The 24624-nt window shown below is 36.8% G+C and overlaps 1 protein-coding gene across 3 annotated transcripts in view; it reads left to right on the forward strand.

Annotated features, from left to right (window-relative positions):
• The window catches only part of MPP7 (MAGUK p55 scaffold protein 7), a 148280-nt gene that overhangs the window by 32722 nt on the left and 90934 nt on the right, over positions 1-24624 (forward strand). For all 3 annotated transcript variants that reach the window (XM_077173624.1, XM_077173633.1, XM_054646655.2), the window contains exons 3-4: positions 8531-8695; positions 21733-21851. In XM_077173624.1, the coding sequence (XP_077029739.1) occupies positions 8659-8695; positions 21733-21851 (156 nt within the window). In that variant the 5' untranslated portion in view covers positions 8531-8658. The remainder of the gene's footprint in view (positions 1-8530; positions 8696-21732; positions 21852-24624) is intronic.

Below are 24624 nucleotides of genomic sequence, written 5' to 3' on the forward strand. Positions count from 1 at the left end.
ATAATTTGGTAAGCTATATATACTATTGGTTCCAAAATGTTTAGAGTATTGCAGTTGCCTGTAAGTACCTGAAGACACAGGAAAGTCCTGCTCTAAGGGTGTTTCCATCCTGGAGGTGGTACAGAACTGCAGGCAGACACACCTTCCTATGTGGGTGTTGCTGTCTGCAGCTGCTGACACGTGCTCCACACTTCAGGCTTCTTGCCTGTTTGAGCTCAGCTAATCCATGTTCCAGAAGAAAGGGAAGAGCCTTAAAGGAGGTATTTGGAGAGTATTAAAGCAAGGATTTGCTGGTTAGAAATAGATTTGGAAACTGACTCTAGGTTTAGAAAGCAGTGGTGTGACCAAGTCATTCACATTTTCCCATATGAACAGTGGTGTAAAAGATGAGTGGGGTGGAAGTGGAGACAGGAGAAAGTGAAGACTGTAAGGGAAGTAAAAGTAAAATGTCAGGAGATGGGAATATTTATAAATTGAGGGGGTAAAGGCCAAGTTCATTGCTGGAGGTTCTTGGATTCATGACAAGAATAGTGAGTACATAGCAGTGTCATAAGGGAAAAGGTAAAATGGATATAGATGTGAAGCAAGAAACTGCAACGTAGAATTTGGACAGCAGGGCCTGAAAGGGGGAAGCTTCTCTCTAGGAAAGAGGGAAATGGAGAAAAAGAAGACAATGAAAATAAAAATGGAAGGAAGTATATGCTAGGTGACAAGTCATACAGTGGCTTTGATGCAATGGTGCTGCCAGAGTTTGCCAAGAAGGAAGAGGGGAGGGTATGAATCAAGAAGAGAGCTTTTCAGTGGCATCTGGAAGTTAGAAGGAATTGGAGAATTCAAGAATGAAGGATGGTCACAGGGAACTTTCAGAGAAGACAGAAAACTGCAAGAAGTGTCCAGTATGCTTGATGTGCCAGCAGTGCAAAGGCTCTGGAATGTGTCATTGATTGGCTATTGACCTTCACTTTTCTTCTACAAACTTAAATCACAGAAATGTGATTGAGAAGAAGCTTGTAAATTGATGAAAGTCAACCACAGACTTCCTCTGATTAGCTGTCTGTCCATGCAATACTGTTTTTACAATGCACATGTACACTTGAGAAATATTTTTTGTTACTTACATTCAAGGTGCAACTAATAAATTACCATTTAATAAATCAAAATGTTTTTCAAAATTGAGCTAAAGGTGTACTGTCCAGATTGCTCACTGAATTTTAAAACTTCACATTGAAAAAAGCAATCTGAAATGGATTAAAATGAAAATTATTGTAGTGGGGTTTTTTCTTGGATAAAAACACATACTAGGAAAGTGGGGTTTATTCTGATTTTGCTCTCCAAAAATAAACCCCGTGCTTAATTATTAATTCATCTCTTTACTTTACCCATCCTCTAAAAAAATCATCGCATTTTGACAGAGGAGGATTATGGAAAATTATGCTGAACAAAGGAGAAGTGTTCAAAAGATTAGTTAATCTGAAAGAGAAGGAATGATCAAAATTCTGTAATAAAATTTGGAAGCACTGTAAAATATCTGTAACTTATTTGGTTTGAGAGGTGTTCAAAATTTTGAGTTTGAAAAATAACATTCTGACATTGGAGGAGGTATTTCTGAGTTTGAAGTAATAATTTGAATATTTATGTAATTGTGGGGATGATTTTTGGATATGGCTGTTTAGCATACCTGAGAATTGATGCATACATGTAAATAACGTAGGTGATGCTAATATGTGGCTAAACTGTTTAAGTCAATTAGATATTTACTGGTTTCTTTAGGATGTCCTTAATCCTGGTTTTACTTCTATCACAGATTTCCCATCCACTTCTGTAAATGTGGGCTCAAACTGCATTATAATACTATTAAAATCTGAAGTATATTTCTAAAATTGGAGTTGCAGACCCGCTTGGTGCAAAACATTTTTAATTGTTTTTAGGGAGTGTTGAGGTTACTGGATGATTCATTGCAGTAGGTTTTGCTGAACTCTCATTTATAGAAAAATTGCCAGGTTTTTTTCAGTATTTTGGGGGTCAGTAAGGTTTGTAATTTACTGTAGGTAGTTACATTTTTCAAACAGACTGTCAGGAAACACTGCCAGAACAAAACTATTTGTGCAGGTAATTAATGGAGAGGCTGTGGTACCTGCTGACAGCTATTTTCCAAGGAAAGGAATGGTTTGCAGCTAGGGGAAAAGTGTTAAAAGTGTGCCCAAACCAGTAACTCAAACTGAAAGAGCAACCTTTGATCTGAGACATAGTTTAGGTCACATTTTAATGAATAGCTTTATTAAACTAGTATATTAAACTAATATTATTCTGTCAGTTGGTACATTTTATTTGCAGAAAATTGGATCTGTCTAAGGGTATTGGACATCTACAACAGTGATGCTGGTTAAAATTAAACTGGTAGCTTTAGTGTGTTTATTTAAAGAAATGTTTTCGTGCATTTAAAGGAATGTGTTCAATTCAAACACTGACATTAAAAATCTAAGTCTGGACAGAACTCACGTAGGGGTTTTTGTGTTAAAGGCAGAGAAGGTGCAGGTTGCAAAAAGCCTTGCCTCTGTTTTAATATTGGTACTCATTGAACATATTTCACATTTAGCATGGCAGTGTTTTCAGGCTGCAAGGAACTTTCTAAAACCTAAACTGTAATACATCATAATATATAAAATAATAACAATATTACCAACTTTTTAATATCTTAATATATTCTGTATTTTATTTCTGGTTTTTCTATGTTGTATTGACTGATTGAAAGAATTATTTCACACTTGTATTTAGAGAGGGTTTAGATAACAGTGATATCTAGATAAATGGTCCTGCTCCAGACCATGAAAGAATATTATGGGGGAAAACAGTCTGAAAAAGAAAAATTGTGATACCAGTTTCAGTGTTGCTGTTGGAGTTGTTAAGGTGAGATTTTTCCATGGACACAGGATTACTCTCATCAAGAGGAGAAACCTGTCTTTTGCTGAAGTTGTGAAGGAGTGAAATTGTACACTGTGCTCTTTTCCTTCTGCCTGTCTTCTGAGCCCTTTGAACAAATTCAGTCAAACATGAGAGGAACTCCCCCACATACGAGCTTCTGGCATGTTTTTGGAAATGTGTGGTTAGGTAGTGATTAAAGTTGTGTGTTTTCTGTTAATAATCCAGCAAGGGAAGTGTCAAATGGAAGCTCATCCTTGAAGAGGAAGAGAATAAAATGGTAAAGGTCCAAATATGTAGCCTAGAGACCAGTCAGGAGGGCCACTCACTGGAAATAAGCCGGACTTTGTTCTGGTGTTGATCAGACTGCTGGAAATAGCCACCACACACTGCTGGGGTAGTAATTTCTACTGTCTTAATGTTTTTCAGTACATTACTTCTTAAATACTCTCTCTTTTTATTCCTTGTACTCAAGGATTTTATCATTTAGATAATCTCTTTTTTTTTTCCATCTGTAAAAACTTTCCCAGAAGTAGAGACCAGAGACATCTCTTTCCTGATACACTGACTTCACAGTCAGATTTGAGCCATGGAAATAGAAGTCACACTACAAAATAAAATGATTTTAGAAGTATTTTTTTCCAAACTGCTGTTTGTTAAAGATGAAACCACAAATGTATAAATTAAATGCCAAGCAGTTACACATTTTCAGTGGATGCTTAAGAGTGCCTAAATCATCTACTGTTCTCAAAGTCTTTTCACAAAGTGAGGCTCTTTCTAAGATACCTATGGTGTAACCTAAATAAAATGGAGAACACTGATAGAAAAATATGCAGAAGCCTTTAATTTTTCTTATGGCTGAAGACTGATATGATGACAAGACCATGAGAAAGTTAGTGAAGGCAGCGGTTGGCCTTTTCTATTTGGGGAAGTCCATGTTTTCTGTGTTGGTGTATTAGTTAGTTAATTACATTTGGTTAGTTAGTTACATGTGGTAGTTGCCATAGTTTCTGAGGTTTTTAAGTGAACTTCATACAGAGAGATTCTTGAAATAGTTTTAAGTTTCATTACACACGCAGCTGAGTGAGTCAGACGTAGCTTCTTGCTTCTGCAGCATCTTTGAAGACCCATCATGTTTATGCACATGTCCTCTATGCTGTAATTCAAGTTGAAGATTTTTTGAAGGTTCCTGTTGCCAGCAAGTATATACTGCCTGTAGGGGTGGCTGAGCAGCTTTGGAAGCCTGTCAGGAGCCACAGGCAGGTTCCAGTAGCCTGTCGGAGACCATGTGATTGAGGAGGTGAAACCTTCTTCAGAAGAGTTTAAGAATTCACTAGATCCCCTTACATTACAGCTTCCAAAAGAGTCGACCACCATTTTCAATTCAGATTTTGTCTACTGAAACAAATTTACTTCTCCCAGTCTAGAAAACCTCCCTTGGCAATTTCCTGTGCTCACTGGGTTTTGGAGTCTTGTATACATGTCTGTAGTCACTCAATTACTTGAGGCCCCATAATGAATACAAGACTGACTGGCTGTCAAATTTCCTGTCTCTGCATGAAATCTCTATCTGGTACTTTGAATACCATTTGCAGACATTCTGGTTTAGTCCTGCAAATCAAGGTTATAGTCGTCATAACTGTGGCATCCTTTCGAAAATAGGTTGAAAGTTTCTAGTATCAAACAACCAAATAACCTGGGCTTATGTGTCCCATCCCCAGCCTGCCCACCTCCTGATTTGTAGCATTGTTATGTTCATATTTCTTATGTTTATCTGTCATAAATTAATCAAAAGTCTTCAGTCTGCTTTTCAAATATGAAGAAAATCAATTTATATTCATTAAAGTGCCAAAATATTGAGTAACTTGTAAAATACCCTTTCAGAAATAAATATTATGGAGTTTATTGAGGTTTGTTTGGGAAGTCTGAGGTAGAACCGAGACTTCATGTGTTCTGTCTCCAACTGCATGGTGCTTGCCATAAGTACAAATTTGAATTAGCTTTTCTACCTCATTTTTTCTTGAAAAATGGACTTGACTGAAATAAAGTGTATGCATGACTGATGGAGTCACTTCAATTCAAAAGCAATAGAGGATGCTAGAAAGAAGCTACTAAAGCTGAAATTACGTGGAAGGCCATTCATCTTGGCACTCTGCAGCTGCCTCCCACCTGCTTGCTTTATCTGCCTGACCTCTGCCTGTTCTTACAGTCCTGTATACACAATGTCAGTGATCACAAACAAGATTTATCCCTCATCCTTTGCTAAAGGGGCATCTCTTACATGTGGGATATGCAGAAAAATGGTTCCCTTGGAGAGCTGTAATTCTAGAATTTTGTGGGTTTGGACGGTGCTTCTGGGAGGCTTCTGCCCCACTCCTGGCCTTGTGTAACCGGGGCACGTCACCCTGGTGATTAATGTCACTGTAATGCCCTTGGTGGTGACGGTGACCAGAGCTGTGTCTGGCTTGATGACCCTGCAGTGTGTGGGAGCTGTTGGAAGACAGGGGAGCATTTCTGTGCTTTTTACACCTGCTATTCAACCAGAACGCCTTAAAATAGAGATGTCTTTCGTTATGCAGATAAACACAGGCAGAAACAATTAAAATTATGCGTTTTGTTATTTCATCTTAATCCGTTTTTATTAAAAGAATTAAAAGCAGAAGCAAGGCGGGCACGTGTTGCCTCGCGAGGGGCTCCTGCCCGCGGCGTGTGGGGAGCGAGGCGGGCGCGGCGCCTCCCGCGGCCGCCAGGGGTCAGGCGGGAGCCGTGAGGGGCCGTGAGGGGCCGGGCGGGCGCCGCTGTTTCCACGCGGCGGGTGCCAGCAGAACCCGATACGGTGCGATCTATAGAAGCAAGGTACAACTGGAATAATGAAATTTCAAAAATAAGCCCTTTTTAAAGGCTAGTTGTAACAGTTCTGCTGGGTATTGTAAATGCCTCAGGTGCACTTGATACTGCTGTTACGTTCCTGGCCCTGGCTCCTAATTTTTATGGAAAGATGGATTGAACTTCAATTTAGGAATATTCGGTAATCCCTCTCAGGACATACTGTAACAGCTGGTATTTCTGTGTTGCAGCAAATCGATTCCATACAGCAGTCAGCAATGCCTATGGCTGGGCTCCGGCAAAAACTTCCAAAGCATTTTAAATTAAGTGAGCCAAAGAAAATAGCATCATCACTGCAAAAATGTAGCTTAATTTGCACGTTAGGAAAAAAAAAAATCCCCATCCCATTCCAGCAAAATATTAAGCATTTTACTGGTAAGGATTTCATCAGGTCATTTATTTTTCATTAATATATATTTAGGATCAGGGGGCAATAACTTTATGCTGTATATAGATTTCTTAAATAATGAGCTTGATTTTTTTTGTACTGAATGATTTACTGTAAAATAGAGAAAAATAAAGAAACTGATGGAGTTGAAATACATCACATATATGTAGATCAACAAGATTTTCTGCATTTTGCAGTGAACTCTTTTTAAAGAAGCTGAATTTCTGGTTAATAATAATGTACTCATAATGAGAACACCTTGTTTAGTTGGTTTTGGTTTTTTTCCTGTTTTGTTTTTTTTTTTTCTTTTTAACAGATGAAAGTACTTTAAGATGAGTATAAATCCAAGATGTTTCATTAGTAATCAATAATTTTATTTAACCAGTTCCTTACACGTGTTAAAGTAAAAATGCCTCTCTCCTTTGTACAGCTGCTCGGGTGTGCTCGCGCTGGGGAATGTCACAGAGTTTGGGACCCGACTCCTTCTTTATGTGTTAAACAGAAAACAAGCAGAATTAATGTAAAGTGAATATGTTCCATCTTAATTGGTACAATGTGTCCTTGGCTATGATGTCTTCTTTTTTTCCTCTTTTAAACTGCACCCTGGCTAGCTTTACATATAGATGTTTTACAGCTCTTGTCATCATAAGATGAGCTTTCACTCTGGAATACTTAATTTCCTTATCCGTGCTTTAAATTTTAAGTTAATGGACTTTTGTGCTGATTTGATGAATGTCAAAATATTTTTTTAAGCTGGTTTTTTTTTTTTTACTGGAAACTTCTTTTCTTCATAAACTTCTATAATTTAAAAAAATCCTAAAACCCTAAACAATCTTAATAGATAAACTTTTAGGTTTTAATTTGGTTCTTTTCATCACAGAAGAAGTTGTCCAGGGAGGTAACTTCTGCTGTATTTTGCCTTCTTAACCAAACCACCCAGATTCACTGGGTAAATGCCTAGGGGATGTAAAAAACCCCCATACTTAAAAAAACCTGCCAGACTATTTAAACAGTAGGTTTATGCCTGGGGACAAGTGAACAGCTAACTTATATCTAATAATTGCTTTAAAACTTATTAAACAAAATCTTGTGGATGGCCCTTAGTATGCTGCAATATTTTTAGCCATGTGGAGATTTCTTTCAGTGAAAAACAAAATTTTGAACAGCATACGCTGTTTACAGCACCTGTATATCACTCTTCCACCAGACTGTTGCCAAGTTAAAATGGGTCCAAAATATGCACTTTAAGAGCCAACATGACTTCAAAAGTCATTCTGATTAATATGAATGTGTTTTAAAAAAACCAACAAAACTCAAACCAGCAATAGCAGTGGCAAAATGCTCTTCTATTTGTTTATTTTCTTTTGCTAAAGCAGAACTATTCTGCTTTCTTTCTTCAAGGATCCTTTTTTGTTTACTGAAAGCTGGAAAAAAAAAATCCTTATTTTCTGGTAGCTTCTACTTCCCCCTCTCCCTTCCTTCTCCCTGCAAACACGTCAGTCCCTGCCCTGCTCTAAGTAGACATTTGCTATCTTAACTTGGAATTTCTTTTTGTGCGTTTGTGTTCCAGTTCATAATTTAACATACTTGAATACAAATGTGTTCACTTCTATTTGAAATTAATTTTAATTTTTGTTATACGTACTCTGAATTTTTCTCAAAAAATGGTTGAAGGAAAGACCCAAAATTTACTATCAGTAGATCTGTGCAATTATTACAAAATATGTGTTAAACAAACACTGACTTTGTCATAATGAATCACAGAAAAATTCCTTACATGGTAATGGCTCCATCAACTCCAGGAATCAAAGTGCTATTTGCCTTAGAAAAGTATTTGCTCCAGTCCTACTTTTTACAGCTTCAGTTAAAATTTAGATTATATTTCCGGATTGCAAACAAAAATCTTAAATGACCCGAAAACAATTGAAAGGAGGTTAAATAGAAACACTGAATGAATTACTGTGCTAGTAAGTAATTTTATTTCTCTGAGATAAGTAGTAGAAAAATTTGAATTACCTCAATTATTCACAGTTTTAATAAAATACCCCTAGACTTTATTTCCAAAATGCCTGGAGTTAAAGAGTATAATTTACACAAGAGAAATGTGTTAAATTATTGTTATTGCAGAATGGGATTGTAGGCTAGATTGAAGAAAACAAAACTTGTTTCACCTGGAGGAAACAAAAATCTTAACAGTCATAAATAAATGTCTAGTGCTTGGTTTTGAGAATCTTAAATAAAAGCTTATTTCATGATAATAATTGGATTTGATTAGCTGCAGTAATATACAGTTTAACAATGTTCTTAATTGTAAAATTATATTTCTCTTCTTTCTAGGAGAAGCTGGGAGATAACATAAATCTTTGTAGACAACTTGGCTGCAAGCAGTTAAACTGAAATAAACTTCTGCCTTCTGGCTGCAGCGCTGGTTTGAGGTTTGTGTGTGACACTCTGCAGACTAAATCATGCCAGCGTTATCAACTGGATCTGGAAGTGACACAGGTACGCGGGCCAAGGAGGGGCCGTGCTTCCTCCACCCCTTATTTGTTAAGTCTGTATTTCAAGTAAGATAATTAATTATGGTCTTTAATTTAAGACTTAAAATATAACCTTTTCTCCCTGAAGTTAAATTTAGATACATGAAACACCACAGATAAAATATATTCATTTTGAAAAGTTCCACCACCACCTTCTTCCCGTCCGTCCCCAACCTCCTAAAAAGAACAGATCCAAACATATATTATAGATGGATCTGAAGAATTTGGATTTACCTCTGAGCATGGTTCCTACAATGTTAACTTGAAAAAGGAGGAGGAAGGGGAAAAAAAAAAGATGATGATATCATGCATGCCTTAATATTTGCAGCAGTCTAGACTATCCCCTCTGTGAGTTACAGTTATCAGTGGAGTTATTTCTGAACACAGACTATTCAGTTTTGACAACTCTATAACAAATTAGGAGAAGAAAAATACTGTCTCAAGTTCAGTTCCTTCACTTGCCTTCCACGTCAGAGCCCAGTTCCTGACACTGACTGCTGGCAGTGGGATTGCAGATACGTAGCTTTCCATGGTTTTCACCTTCTTTGTGGCAATAGAAGGTTATATTCAAAGGTTAAATTTCATCTTCTTGTTATCCTGAATTCTCCCTCTCTGAAAGTATTTTTGTCCTTCTGTTTGGGATAACTGAAGTTAGTATTTTTGCTTAAGAGTGTTTGTTTAAAAAGGGTGATCCAGCTGAGGTTGCAATACAATAGAAGATCCCTGCTTTCCAACCCTGTGTCACATAGTTTTATGCACAAGAAGTAACAGCAGGATTTGGAAAATTAGGAGGGAGATTTCAAGTCAGGAATCCAAAAATATGTGTATAAGTATGTATATGAGGAACTGCATTTGATTCTTATTTTTAGTAGACTGTACAGGGCAGTGATTTTGTTTCATCTAGGATAAAATTTATCCTAGATGACAATATTAATCTTTACAATTAGGGTGTGTGTCTGTTTATTTGTTGCCATGGAGAAGGAGAGTTGTTTGGTTTTATATGCTTTTTTGTCTCCCTATTCCTGTGTTTAAGGGATTTGACTATGACTTTGCCAAACCCTATCTCTGCAAACCTTTCTTTTCTCTCCCTCTCCTCATGGAAATGAGTGAGTTGAAGCTGTTCAGTATTCTAAAGCTGAGTTTTGGAAGATGTGTCAGGGTCTACTCTGGGCTAATTTTCCACTCTGGACGTTTGCTTTCTTTGTCATGCACCCTTTTGTGTCCTTTCAAAACCTTCCTTAATTTTTTTTAACTATTACTTGTTTATTTTTAAAGATTGTAATATGTCCAAAAGTAATAGTTACAGAGTTTCTGAATAAAGAGAAGTGCTTCAAAAAGTAGAAGATAATTCTGATTTTGAAATATTGTGTGTTAAAATGCCTCTAAGCATGTTCTACTGTGCTGTTTAATCCATATGATGATGCAAACATACCTTTAATAATTAAGATCTGTGTTAAAACTCAAGTGTGTCCATTGTCTCATGAAATTTATAGTAAAACGTGATGCATGCTGTTAATCTCTTTCTCTTAAATAATAGTGCTTGTTAAGTCCTTTTTTTTTCTGCTTCAAGTTATAAGTTGTTTCTCTAATTAAAAATTTGCATTTGGACTGAAAATATATATTTTTTTCTTCCACTTTCTTTACAATACTTCCTGATTGGGCTGATATGCACTTAAGTATTTTTGGAATGGTTACATCAAACTGTGCTTCCTGCCCTGGCTATGATACAGGTGGTTTTCTGAAGTCCTCTTTTTCTGCTGTTACTCTCACTTTTAGATTAAAAAGTAGTGATGTGCATAAAATTTTTCCTACCTCTGTTCTTCCTGTGTGGGTAAGCAGTCTTCCTCTCACCCTGCCTGCACAGACTGGTATTGTGACATGTGACGAGTTGAGTCTGCCCTGTCTGGGACGCTGAGGTCTTGGCAAGTCACTTAGTGGGACCTTTAGGATAGGGACATAACCCTGCTCAGTCTGTTTGCTGAGACTGTCTTTTGTAAATACAGTCAGACAAAGTGCAGCCTAACCTCTTTTTGTGTCTGCTGGATGCTGGGTGAAATAAAAGTAAACCTGGATTTAAAAACAAATGAAAGCATTCCGTGAGGGTTTGTAAATAGAAATGCATCATCTGTGAATATTGAAGGTTGCCATGTCAGGGACCACTGGATATTCAGTCACCAGTATGGGAGCATTAATGATTTAAATTTTTTTTATATAGTCTGAAGTATCAGTTCACTGTCAAAAATAGGATTGTCTTCATGCTGGGCTGTATTTGATGATACTAAATGTGTATCTGACTGTGTCCATTTTACCTTGCTTTTACTTTGTCAACAGCTTTTATTAGAAGGGGCACCATGTACTTGCAGCTGCTTTCTTCATATACATTCTTCATATGCTTGCTTTTGTCCTACCATGTTTTAACCTGTATCTTCTTCTGAACACAAGCCATGCCTTTTGAATCTGTTTTGAGGGGCATTTACCAGGCTTTAAGCTATGATAAATCAAAATAATGGCTATGCTATTTTCAATCTTAAAAAAAAAAAAGTTTTAATTTATTCAGATTGATATAGTGACTTCTAATTTAATCTTACACCTTACCAGATCGATCTGGCTTCACTAACCTAAAGACAGAGGACAAAGGCTTACATGCAGATGCTTTTTTCTCTTCCACTCTCCATTAGCCATATAGAAAACCTATTTTTATATAATAATGATAATAGTAATAATTGAAAAGCTGCTCATTGTGAATAACATCTGTGTGACCCTTAAGGTTTATGGTCCTGTCAGTGTCAAGTCAAAGTTATCTTAAAGCAACCAGCGTGAATGGAAGGCTGAGCTTATGCCTCGGGCTGGGTCAGAAGCTGTCAACAGTTTCTGTGTTGCAAAAGTCTGCTTGCCCTCTGTGTGCAAGCCCACCAAACAGAGTTTTTGAAGACTGAGCAAGAAGACTTGTGTTTTTGCAGGTAAAGCAAGTCTGTGAGATCTGGCATTCACTTATCTGCTATATTTAGGAAGGTGTAAAATTGCAATTCTGGCTTCACAGTAGTAGATGACAGCTTTGTTGCTGACTTTGGTGAAGCCAAGATGACATCATTATGCTTTAAGTGTTGTTCTAATGTGAAAAACATCGTAAACTTGTTGCAGATTTCTTTCCTCCCAACGCTGTATCGAGCTTGCTTAACTGACAAGCTTAAAAATGCTTTTCTGTTTGTTCTCAAAAAGCAGTGCATGAATGTGCAAAGCAGACTTCATGTTTTTGTTTCATGTGTTGTCAGCAGGAAAATCACATTTATGGGCCAAGCTTAGGCACCAAGTAACGCTGTGTGAGATTGTTTATATACAATGAAAAATGCAAGTCAGAAGCAGTTCTTGGATTTGAATATTGTAAATTATAGAAAGAAAATGTGCAAGGGCTTATGTTCTCCTTGAGCACATAAAGGAGCGAGCACTGTGCCAGATAGTGAAGTTTTCTAAGTATTACAAGGCTGCAAAACCGAATACATATTAGGTTTTTAATTTTAAAAAAACCCACATTTGTTACTAACCAAATTTTAAGTTCATATGACCTTTAAATATTCCTGGTTTTCGTGTTTTCATCTCTTTTTTGTAATAATATTAAATAGATACGTGAAATCTGTTCTAAATGTTAGGTATTTTTCCAAAATGCATTTATAGTGTAGTGTATTCTGTGATTCTTTCGAATTAATCTCGACCTCTGAAGCTGCATGCTGTTGATGTGGATATGCTGAATGCTGTAGAAATATTTTGCTAGGATGGCTCATATGGATTGACTTCCCAGTGGTCAGAGACCACTGCAAGCAATGTGCAGTTCAAAGATGATTTTTTAGGCACCTGAACAAGAAGCTGTCTTGCTTTTATTGTTTTCATATAGATGTCTTCTCTTTATTTACTATTATATTAATGCATTTTGATCAGCTTGACAGTTTCAACATGATGTTTTCTAAGAGGATTTGATAATAAAAAGGATAAAAATAAAAAGGTGGAGAAAAAAAGTAATAATGTGAAGAAAAAGCTGAGTAGTTGGCTAAGCTGAAAGGGGGGGCATCAGAAACATCAGTAGTGGAAGAAGGACAAATTAATCTGAAGTGCTAAAATTTTAATTTTAGCCTTTTAACGCAGTTTTCAGGATTTGGAAGAAGATAGAAATCAGCGAGTTCTATTTTTACAGCCTATTTAAAGAATGCAGCAACATAAAATGGTGGCCAAAGATCTGTCCATCTCATTGTTATGAGATGAAGAGAAAGGGGATTTAGGAGAGGCTTGAGGGAAAGTTTTCTGGGAATTGTTCTGTTGGAGGCTGCCAGGGCAAAGGCTTGGTTCCTGCTCCAGACTGCCTTTACTTCCCCACTGGCATCCTGTGATGGAAACAGAGCAGAGGGAAAGCCTTCACTTGCCTGCTTTACACCTTTGGTTATAACTTTAGGTATAGGGGTGCTGCAGCAAGTGTGGTGTGTAAATGCTGCATCACAATTTCAAAGCTGCTTTAATTCCTCAGCACATTGAGATGCGTAGGTATGGCCAGATATTCGTGAAAATGGATATGACAGCTGAGGCAAAATTTACACTGAATTAATAAACAGAGCCAATATTTTATCCTTGCATTCTTGATTTCTCCCCATCTCCATCTGCCAGAGGCATTAAATGGCTTTTAGGATAATATTAATTTGGAAGATTTGGGAAAGTATGAGATGTATGGCTAGCTTTAATTGCAATCTGATTTAATTTTTAAAAATACAACTTGCTGGTGTTGGAAAGGGTATTTATTTTGGTATCAACATATTTATGATGACTTGGAAAATTTGTTTAAAGTGAAATGAAATTTCTCTAAACTGTTCTGTTTTGTGTTAATATTGCTAGACTGATTCAGTAGTGTGGAATCAGAAAATAAATGTAAGTATATTTACTGATGGTAAACTCTTTAAAACTGTTACAGTTTTTGGACACAAATTCAAATAGTCTGGCAGCTGAAACAATTTTTTTTTTTGTTTGGTGAGCAGCGTGTAGTTTTTGTAGTAAATTTGAAGGTACAGTATTGTTTCTAAGCAGAGGCTCTGTTCTATGTGGTTCTGTTTGTTGGACTGAAGGCTGTAGCACACAAGTGGTTGTCAGTTCTGCTGAGGCCAGCTGTCCTTTGCTAGGAGCACACTTGCCACGCTGTTCCCCTCAAGTGTAGCTGTGCCAGCATCCAGGTTAGCCAGCACAGCCTGCATACTGTGTGCATCTCATGGAAGGGTCTGTGGCTTCTCAGCCCAACATCACATCAAATCCTGCCTAATTTAGAAGAATTAAACCTATTAATCAGAGGACAGTTTATTACTTCTAAGAGGTAATGAGAAGCTTCCCTGCTAGCTGTTAGTTGCCTGTTGAGAAATATATGTTGAGAAATTGGGGTTCAAAATTGATTTTTTTTTCCTTAATAACACATTGGTTTAGGAAAAAAACCCAACACACGCAAAGAACACCTCAAAGCAATATATTAGTTTTACAGATAAACGATGAAATAATTTAATTATTTCAAATAGTTTACTTTCCTAAACTTACTTTCAAAAGGAGGTGGTGATGTAGGATCGTGGAGTGGTTTGGGCTGAAAGGGACCTTAAAGTTCATCTAACTTCAAACCCCCTGCTGTGAGCAGGGACATCTTTTACTAGGCCAGGTTGCTCAGAGCCCCATCCAACGTCACCTTGAACGCTGCGAGGGACGGGACAGCCCCAGCTTCTGGAAACAGCCTGTTCCAGTGCCTCACCAATCTCACCACAAAGAATTTCTTCCACATACTAACCTAATTTTCCCCTTTTTTCGGTTTGAGCCATTACTGCGTGTCCTGTCAGTACAGTTCCTGACAAAGAGTTCCTCTCCAGCCTTCCTTGTAGGCCCCACTCAGATATTGGAAGTTTGTTGGAGGTCTCTATGCACACTATTCCACACTGAACAGCCCCAGCATTCTCACTCAGTCAATATACTTGACTCTTTAAATTTGTGCATAGTCCTATATTCTTCTATAAACTTTTAAATCAAGTGTATGTGGCTGCATATATGTGACTGATTCTGTAATGGCATAACTTGTTTTGAGTGTTAATTCTTAAACTAGGTCCTACAGTGAATCATAACACTGAAATAATGTACTGACTTGATTTCAGGCATCAGTATTGCCTAGGATTGTAGGACTTTTTCTGCTACTTTCATGACAGATATATCCTTTATGAGATACATGGTTAGCATGAGTCTTGACCATGAGAGGTTGAGATATGTGGTAATCCAGTACTGCTTCCATTATTCTTAGACCCAGCTGATTTGAAAATAATGTTGATTTCTATTGCTAGAAATCTTATTCAAGCTCTTAATGAGATATTCTATCTTCCTTTTGCAGATGTGAAACGCTATGTTTAGTAGTCCTTGCTGCCCCTCCCCAGTGCCAAGTATCTTATAACCTTGTAAACTGTGACTAAAGGGTTAAAATATGGCCAGTGTGCCCAGTGCCTTCCTAGTGCTGGAATGAGTTCTTTCCTGACTGCCTGCCAAGTGCTTTCTATTGCCTCCTCTAGGGCTGATGGAGATCAAGATAGAAATACCAAAGAGTTGCCAAGCTGATGTCTATGGAAAGGACCAGTCAATTAGTCAAGGTTATTCAAGGTGCCATAGCAGGCTTCATTGCAGGAGACAGGATTAAAAAAAAAAGAAAAAAAAATTGTATGAGTTTTCCACAAGCTGCTTGTTAATTTGTCCTTGATGGGTCACTTTAAATCAGTTTTATGTACATGTTATTCTTGCAGATAAAAGGTGGGCTTTTGAATACTCACAAAAGTACATTTTATGTACTTTGAAAATATCCATGTTGACACAGTGTCTAGTAACTACGTTTTTGAGGGGGTTTGATTTTGAAACAGCTTTGATGAGCCATGCAGGCAGGAGCTTTGCAGCAAGTCTTGCCCTGTATGGATGCAGATAGAGATCAGCTCTTTAACTCACATCAGAATGTTAACGGTATGTGGTATGTTAAATCTGAAATACACATGTTGAGACAAATCCTAAAAGACCAATAACTGTTTCAAACAACTGCGTATTCTTAGCTCTGGAGCCAAGTTCCAAAACTAAAGACTTTTCCATTATGAAGGAAATAATATTTTTTAAAGTGATGGGTTTAAATAATTACTCGTTTAACATTTTCTGTCATAACATTGTTTTAAGGTGGGCTAACAAATCTACTGTAGCGTTGAGGAATAAAAATCAGGTACAACTTTTAAGTTAAAATACTAATGCCCTTATGATTAGGCAGTCTTATTCTTTGAGGACACTTACAGCAAAAATTTTTTTTCATAGAAAAAATATATAACATTGGTATTTCTATTGCTCTGCCATCTGTAAGGATTTCAGCATTTTACCTTTTTTTTTGTGAATTAGCAAATAAATCAAAACAGATATTTTTCCCAAGGTGCAGATCGGTTGCATGTTGTAGTTATGCAAGTGCATGATGTAGTTACTTGATGTTTTGTATTTTGAAAATTTTTTTTTTTTTTGTAGAAACACTAAACCGCAAAATTTTAAAAAGGTGCTTACTGGAATGAGTTAATCCATCTGGCTCTGCAGAGAAAAATTGTTACTCTTTAACTTTTTGTAGTGTCAGCAAGCCCATATATTCAGTGGAATTACTTAAGAGAACATAAAAAAAGAATTATTTGTAGCACATAAATTTGAGCACATAGTGGTCTTTTTACAGCTGGAGGCTGATAGGACAGTGCAGTATGTCCATCCTAATATGCAGACATACTGTATATGTTTTTATTTGAACCTGTGTGTAAATTCTAATCTCAGATTTCAGAATGAAATAATTTTCAAGATGTGGTGTTAGTGACTGATTTTGTTATTCTGCAGCAAGGATGTCAGAATAAGTGCTTCTACTGCAGTGATGCTTGTTTGTGTGTAAGGCAAATGTCTGAGCCTTCGTAGAACTGTAAAGTGCAGTTCAAATGTGAAAAAATGTTAGCTTGTTATAAATGGCAGCAAATGGTGCTGATTATTTTACCTTTGACAAAGTGGAAAATTTAAAGGTTGGTTTGTCCCATTTTATTAATACAATAAATTTTTACAGTGTTGTTCTGGGCCTTTAGATATATGTTCTTTAGTGTTTATTATCCCTCAGTTGCTGTAAAAATTCTAGATTTGAAGCCTGGCATCATTGTTCAGAATGCTAATTCAGGAAATTAATTAGCATATGAAAGCAAAGGCAGATCCATATTTCCATTTCTTTCCTTACGCTTACCAAAACAAAGTTGGTGTTTTCTTGTAAGAAAGTGATGGAACGCAGAGACCATATTTTTTATCACTTAGCACTAGTTTATAGCTTCCACAGACTTGTCCTAATAATGAAGCTATGAAGGATATGACAAGAATGGTGATATTAAATTTCTCTAGACTAACAGTAAATTTTTCCATTCTGATGTCAAGAATGTAGAGCATCTGGAATCTGCAATGTGAGTGGTTCAGTACGGGAACAGTTTAATCAATTGCTTAGCCATTTATTCTCCTCCTAGGAACAAGCAGTCTTCTGTAGAATATAACACGACAAAGGAAGCAATTTTCTAAAACTGGAAAAGTCTTTTTATGTCCTGTTGTTTCTGATTTAAAAGGTTTCCATTGCTTCTTACTCTTAAATCCAATTGCAGGTGCAAATCTACCGTACACGTTTTTAAATTGGAATTAGCATTACTCTACATTTTGGTCTTCAGATCAAATAAAACTAAATTGTATTAATTAAATTTAGAAAAAGGTGAAGATGCTCTGAAGACAGTAACTGCTTAAGTGTGTTGAAAGAACACAGTTGAAAATTATCTTTTATCCTTTTAGGTGTGATTACATTGTGATGGGTCTTGGGGTTCTTCTCCCCTGAGCTGTAGGAATGACCAGACTTACTTCCCCTCTTAAAATTGCATAATTGTCTTGTATCTCTATGTTTAATCACATTGTTAGTTTTTTTTAATCTATGCTCAAGTCTTCTGGGAATAAATTATCTACTTTTAAAAATCAAAATAAATTAGTTTTTCTTGTGTAAGTCATGTTTACTTTACTGATTTTTGACACCTGAAGTGTTTTGATACTAGTAAATTCCAATGGGCGCAGGATTCCTTTTGAATATAAATGCTGGTTAAACTTAGGCAAACCAGATTTTAAAAAAATCAAGAACCTAAGTAGAGTAGCAACAGTGTATAATAAAAGCAAAAAAATGGTTTTTTGCAAGACACTCCTCACAGTGGTGCCAACATCAGGCTTTAAAAACAACAGGAATTTTTTCTTGGCTTTTATTTTTCTTGTTAAACAACTTCTAGATACTTTTTTTTAAAAGCTCTTGGTTGTGTTCATTTACATTGTGGGACCTTTCAAAAAAAGCGTGAAGTCCAAGCATGCCATATGACTCAAGAAGGTAGGAAACATCAAAATTGAGACCAAAAGCAAAATCAAGGCCTGGCAGGCAGTGGTAGCTTGGAGGTGCTGATACATCTCCCTCTGGTCTGATACAATGAATATGCATTTTTAATTTGCCAAACAACCTGTATTTTAGGGAGTATCACTATGACCTTTTGGAAAGTTAATTTTTAGTTTTAGAAGTATTCAAAAGCGTTCAGTGTGGCATGCCTTCGCACCACATAATTGCTACTGGAACAATTAAAAAAAAATCTGGTTTAACAGCCTGGCATTACTTAAACCATTGTTAAACTTGCACTTTTTTCCCATGGCCTTTGGCTCTGCCTTCTAGAACCACCTGAGATACTACTTAGAAGTTTTGCAGGAGGTTTGAAGTTTATCTGAAGCACTCTACTATGAAATTCAGATTATATCTACTGCTGCATGGCAGCATCTCTGTAGAGTGAGATCTTATAGGGCTGCAGGAATTTGAGCTACTGCCCTTCATGTGTAAGAAAGATGAATGTATTAATTGTTCAGATTTGGTAAGTAAAATTAGGCCAATATAGTGGTGTCAATTCATTACCAGTTTTCACTAACTTGACAAATTATTGTGTCTCTGTCCATAACACAAACACACTTTCTTTAATATGCCATCTGCTGGTAAAGTCACATGCCAGCCACAATTTTCACTGTTTCTTCACAGTGGAATGATTAACATCAATACATCTCATGTAATTTAGACACAAGTAAAAATCATGTTTTACTTGGAGGTGTGTGTAGAAGATCCACCTACTTTATTTCTTAATAGATAAAAATCAGAATGCCCATCTGAAAATTTTTGATTCTGTGGTACCGTTCACCACAGATGGAACAAGAAGAAACTAGAGGAAAGGTGAGCCTTTAGAGGTGCTACCACCTTCTTCTGCCACTACCTTCTGGATCTGAGTCAGGTGATCTGTAATCACACAAATTTAACTTTAGATATGTTCTAGATCTTGTCTTCTGTTCTCCCCAGTTTAATACATTAAATCCTCCTTCTGCCTGATTTTTACATGGCTCCTTAATGGAGTTGTTTTTTTAATTCCTGGCTACACAGTGTTGAGTTTGGGGAGGAGTGAGAAGAGCAAGAGTGAGGTGTTCTCCAGCACGCTGCATGGCACAGCCTCAGTTTCCACTGCAATGGAGAAGGGATGGATTCTCATTTCCTTCTGGCTGAAAGCTATAAACACTGGACTCTAGAGCCAAAGCAGGGAAGAACTAGAAGCATGGCCATGATATGGATAAAATCAGTCAGCACCTGTCTAATTCTCTCCACTTCCCCAGGGGAGTTGCACAGACGGGTGCATTGCTGTTGAAGCTGGAGTGGTGCACTAGAACATGGACACCCATTTCCCTGGAAGAGGCAATTCAGGGCTATACAAATAAGGAACTTTTGAGCTGGATGTGAAACCTTCATATATGTAAGGACCTGCAGGGTTTGGCACTCCTGGAGTGCTGGCAGGTGGGGTTTTTCTCTGGGAGTTTTGTGTGTAAAACCAAAGTCTCATTATGGGCTGATTCAGTCTTCCCCTGTGTCACTAATAGTTAATCCATCAGGAAATACAAACTTTCATTTTATTTTTCACTAGGGATTTGATTATCAAAGTGTTGAGGAGCAAGTTACAAGGAGAGAATAGTTTTTATAGTTGATTACATGTGGAATTTAAGCAGATCTGATGGATCAAGGAAAAGAAAGCTTATTCTGTTACATGCCTTTATTTGAGGGAAGTGTCTGAAGTTTCTGTTTTCCTTCTTCTGAATGACACACAGGAATTGTCCCCAAGCAGTTATGCCACAGTGCAAGCTTACACTGAAAATTTCTGTTCCATTTTCTGACAGCCTTCAGGTTATTTTGAGGTAAATATATTTACAATAGTATAAGTGGCCAAGTGTAAAGAATTTTTAAAATATTCTAAAAAAAAAAAAAGGAATGTTTTCATTTTTTAAATGAAACTGTTTTCAAAAATTGTGTGATAAAACCATTTTTGTTAAGTTCTGAAGTTCTGATAATCTGGGAAGTTGGAGTCACAAGTCCCACTGAGACCTCTTTTCTCTGGCTGTCACCTCAATCAATGATTGTATCTTGCTAGGCAAAGCTTGATGGTATTTTTTTCTGTCTGCAAAATTGTAGTGGTTTGAGTTGTATCTTCTTTTTGCAGTATTTCTGAAGCAGAAACAAGAACAGATTTAAATAAAGGCAGGATTGTAACAGAAATTAATGTCAACCACCGAAAAATGCTTGGAGCCAAAAAGAATGTATCTGGAAAGAAGTTTTTTTTCCCAAAATATTTTACCGAGGGGCAGTAAAAAGATGAAAATATAAATCATCAGAACCCAAAGGTGCTGTATGCAATGTTGAAAGGGATATGTACTGCCTGAAAAGGCTGTGAAATTATGTTTACTAATAAATATTCTGAATATTCTAAATCATAACTTTCAGGGAGATAATAAACATAATAACAATAGGTAACCTGTAATTTACAACAATGCTCTTTTACCAGTAGAATATGTTGTAAATCTGTTCTTGTGATGAACAGCAGCACTTACTCAGACTAAAAATAATAACAGGACCGTGTATCTTGGATCCCAGGAGACTGTTGGTGTTTTTGTAGACAGCAGACAGGAGAAAAAGGCATTTTGTCCTTTTTACCCCAAGTAATCCCAGTGGAAAATTAAACATGTGCTATGAATTGATATCAACTCATGCCAGGTTACCTCCCTACAGAGGACTGCTGCAAACACTGTTGCTGCATTTCTTGGACAGCACTTTGATGGGCTGTGTGCACGATGGATATTTTATGCTGTACGCTACTGTGGAACAGTGTGCTACTGTCTGCCCCTCCGAGAGCGCTGCTGAGGTGTGCCACAAATAACTGAGAACAGCAACGGCTTCAGCCCTAGAGAGAATCTCAAATACCTGCAAATTAAAAATGTTACTGAAATATTTCTGTGTTCATGTGTGTCTGGGAAAACCGTGTTGGTTTTGTTTTTAAAAATTTAATCCTGCAAAACAGAGAAGGTGCTTTTGTATTACTGTGGATCCTTGCTGAACACAGGATTGAAAAAAATATTAAGCAATATATTAGCAAGAACTATTTAGAAAAACCATGAACCTTTTTTTAATGGACCACCCTATCCAGTTTCTGTTCTTTTAAGGAAGTTTTTCCTATGCATGACTCATTTCACTCTTTGGCTAACATCAAGGGAAATGGAATAACGATTAAGCAAAGGAATGTATGCTTTTTTCTGGGTTTGTCCTTTTCTCAAAACCTTTATGAATTTTCTGCATAACCTTGTGTAAATATATATGGATGTAGAAGCTTGACAACTGTGACAAGGTAAAAAGTACCCTGCTAATACTTGTTTCTTAGTAATTTTTTCTAAATGTTCCTTTTGGTTCTACATGTTAATGTTGTGCTGGATACTCCAGACTCCCTCTTTAGTTAAAATGACATGCTCCAGGCAGCCAATTACACAGAACTGTTAAGTGAAATTAATGAGATCACCCTAGATCACACTTTGTGTTTTATTTTCATTTTATAGGTCTGTACGAGCTGCTGGCTGCACTGCCAGCCCAGCTGCAGCCACATGTGGACAGCCAGGAAGACCTGACCTTCCTCTGGGATATGTTTGGTGAAAAAAGCCTTCATTCACTGGTGAAGGTAAATCACATTTAAGTCAGATTCTCTTTGAGAAGAGCATATGGAAAAATGTTTTGAGCGCCATCTAGTAAACCAGTGACCAAACTGTTGCTCAGTGAAAACAAAACAGCCTTGTTTTAACTCTGTTTCTGGCGGGGTGGAAGTTGTTAAATAAGATTTTACCAAAAATACATAGATGATTTCATTTAAGAGTGATGTTTTGGCAGTGTAAGCTAATGCAACAAACATGTGTTGTTTGCCCTTGTTTAGAAAAAAGGAGTACAAAATAGTAGCAGGAAATCTGACACTTCTTTATGGTCAACATTCAAGATCTGGAGTTTAGCTTAAATAAATAAACATTCACAGAAAAATTAGAAGGAATATATTTTCTGAGGTCAAGTATGGCAAGAGTTCAGTAGCCACATTAATTTAAAATAATTTCCTTTAACAAAGTCAACTGAAATTCTAGTAAGCTGTTTCTTTTATTGGCTTGTCTCCATTTAATATTGTGTTTTGCTCATAAATATGCTGGACTAAAGTACAGCTTAAAATAAGTTGGACGAATACTTGAGTAAAATATTACGCTACAAAAATGATCAGCACCAAGAAATCAAAGCATGCCGTGGGAGTACACAGAGCTATCCCAATAATCTTAAAATTGTGTGGAGCTGAAAAATTGGACCAATCAGCTGGTTAAAAATATTCCACTCCTACAAAATGGTAAGTATGTCCTCAGTCCCCAGTACAGAGCTAATTCAAGCTGGAAGGAAATTCTGAGGTCTGAAATGAGTCAGTAGATGGTAGTAACCCATGCCATGAATATAAACAGACCTGTGCAGAATTTGTTGCCCGTGTCAATTACTGATCTAGAGGAAGCTTAAAACTGGGATTATTTCTAAGTAGGTTTGAAAGAATCACATTTTCCCATTTTTTCAGCTATTTTATTCTGGAAAAAGATGTAGTAATGTTGATACTTGATCAAGTGCTTCGTGATACTCCTCAAAATATCTGAGAATTTACGTATAAAAGTAAAACTAAATGCTCTCTGGCATTTGATACACAAAAGCAACAGTGGAACAGTGCTTGGCAATATTTGCTTGCCTGAAGAATTTAATCAACATTTCTGAAGTGCCATGACTCCCAGACTCCTTGTGGCTTTGCTGCAGCTGTCTGTGCAGGTGACTCAGAAGATCGCTGTAAGAGGAATACCAGTCATCTTTCTGATGTAGGCTGACAGTGGTGTGCATCTAAGCAAAATGTTATGTCAGCTGCTAAATTAGTTTTCTTTTTGGTTTGGGAATTAAATAAGGCTGGCTAGAAAACGAGTGTGGATCTGTGAAACATTGACACTTCAACATTTTCTCTAATTTTTTATCGAGGCAAAACCTAAACGTTTTCAAACTCCTTTCACTTACTCCTTTTGCCCCTCATTCCAAAAGAAGACAGCAGTTCACTGGTTTACTCACTTGGAGTATGCTCTCAGTTTGGAGCAGTTGGCTTTCCTAGCAGCTCTCCTGGTTGCATGCCCTGGTTACCATGTTGTTTAGTATTGAAGGGTGGATTGGACTTTCTGACTGTAACAGAAAAGAAAGATGAGAGAGGGGATCAGTGAATGGTCACTATATTGCAATTACAAGAAGGCACTGAAATATTCCAACCATCTTCATTATTTATCTTGTGCTCTCTAGGTCCAAATACTAGACATACATGTAACTTTGACCCCGTTGATGCTTTTTTTATTGTCCTTTTAAGCCTCACACTATCTTAAAGTAGATATAATTCTTGAAATCTCGAAACTCCATCTTTAGTGTTCACTAGTTGCTCTTTAAGACAGTATATTAACTTCATTTGAGACACAAAGTTTTTTAATTGCAGGAATTAAGACTATTAAGAGCATTTGGTCTGACCCAGTGCATGTCACAGGCTATCAAACCTCACATTTGATTTCTGTGAAGGTCTGGTATATAAAGTAGGGTATGAAAAGCTTTCTAAATGTTATCTAGTTCATATACTTGCCTCAAGATGGGCTTAACTGTATGTGAAATTCCTGGTATTGGTTTGACCTTTAATGCATTTTTAGAAGGATTGTTCAGTATCCTCTCAAGTTTCAGAGAAGACAGTCCCTAGCCTTTTTGGAAGAGAGCTGTAAGAGCAGAAGAATGAGCCCCATCTGTCATAGTTTTTCCCTGTTACAAGGCTTCAGGAGTGCAAAATCTTTTTCTAAGTTCTGGTGTCTTATTTGAAAGACGTTTTTTCCTAGCAGTAACTTCTTAAAGTCAACTGTACTTGCAAAGACAAATGCTTTTAATTCTGCAGACAGAGAATGATGACACATATTTTGTAATAAAAAAAAAAAAAGAAAGGAAAAAATGTGCACTTGTCTTGGGCCAAGGATGTTGTGATCCTGGTATGTGGCAGTGTAGGAAGAAAATGAGCATGGGTATATTACCAGTTAGCACTGATATTTCTCTACTTTCAATATGTTGCTTAATAAAAATTTCTACACCAATCTTCTTACCTTACTGCTTAATAATTTCAGATATTATAAAAGACCTTTTTTCCTAAGTTATGAAATGGATAATGCGCTCCAAAATTTTTGGAAGACTTAAATATAAAACGAACTTTCTGCTTTTTCTACAGATATTCTAAGTTTCATGGGTATTTATTTACTATAGCTTTTTCTTCATGGTTGTGTACTATAGCATATGGTTTGCTATTCTGGCTCTCTAAATATTGAGAGGAAAAAAAGAAGAAGAAAAAAAAAGCCCCAGACCTTGTTCTCTTCATTCAGTAT

Source organism: Agelaius phoeniceus, chromosome 1, assembly GCF_051311805.1.
Source record: "Agelaius phoeniceus isolate bAgePho1 chromosome 1, bAgePho1.hap1, whole genome shotgun sequence".
NCBI lineage: Eukaryota > Metazoa > Chordata > Aves > Passeriformes > Icteridae > Agelaius > Agelaius phoeniceus.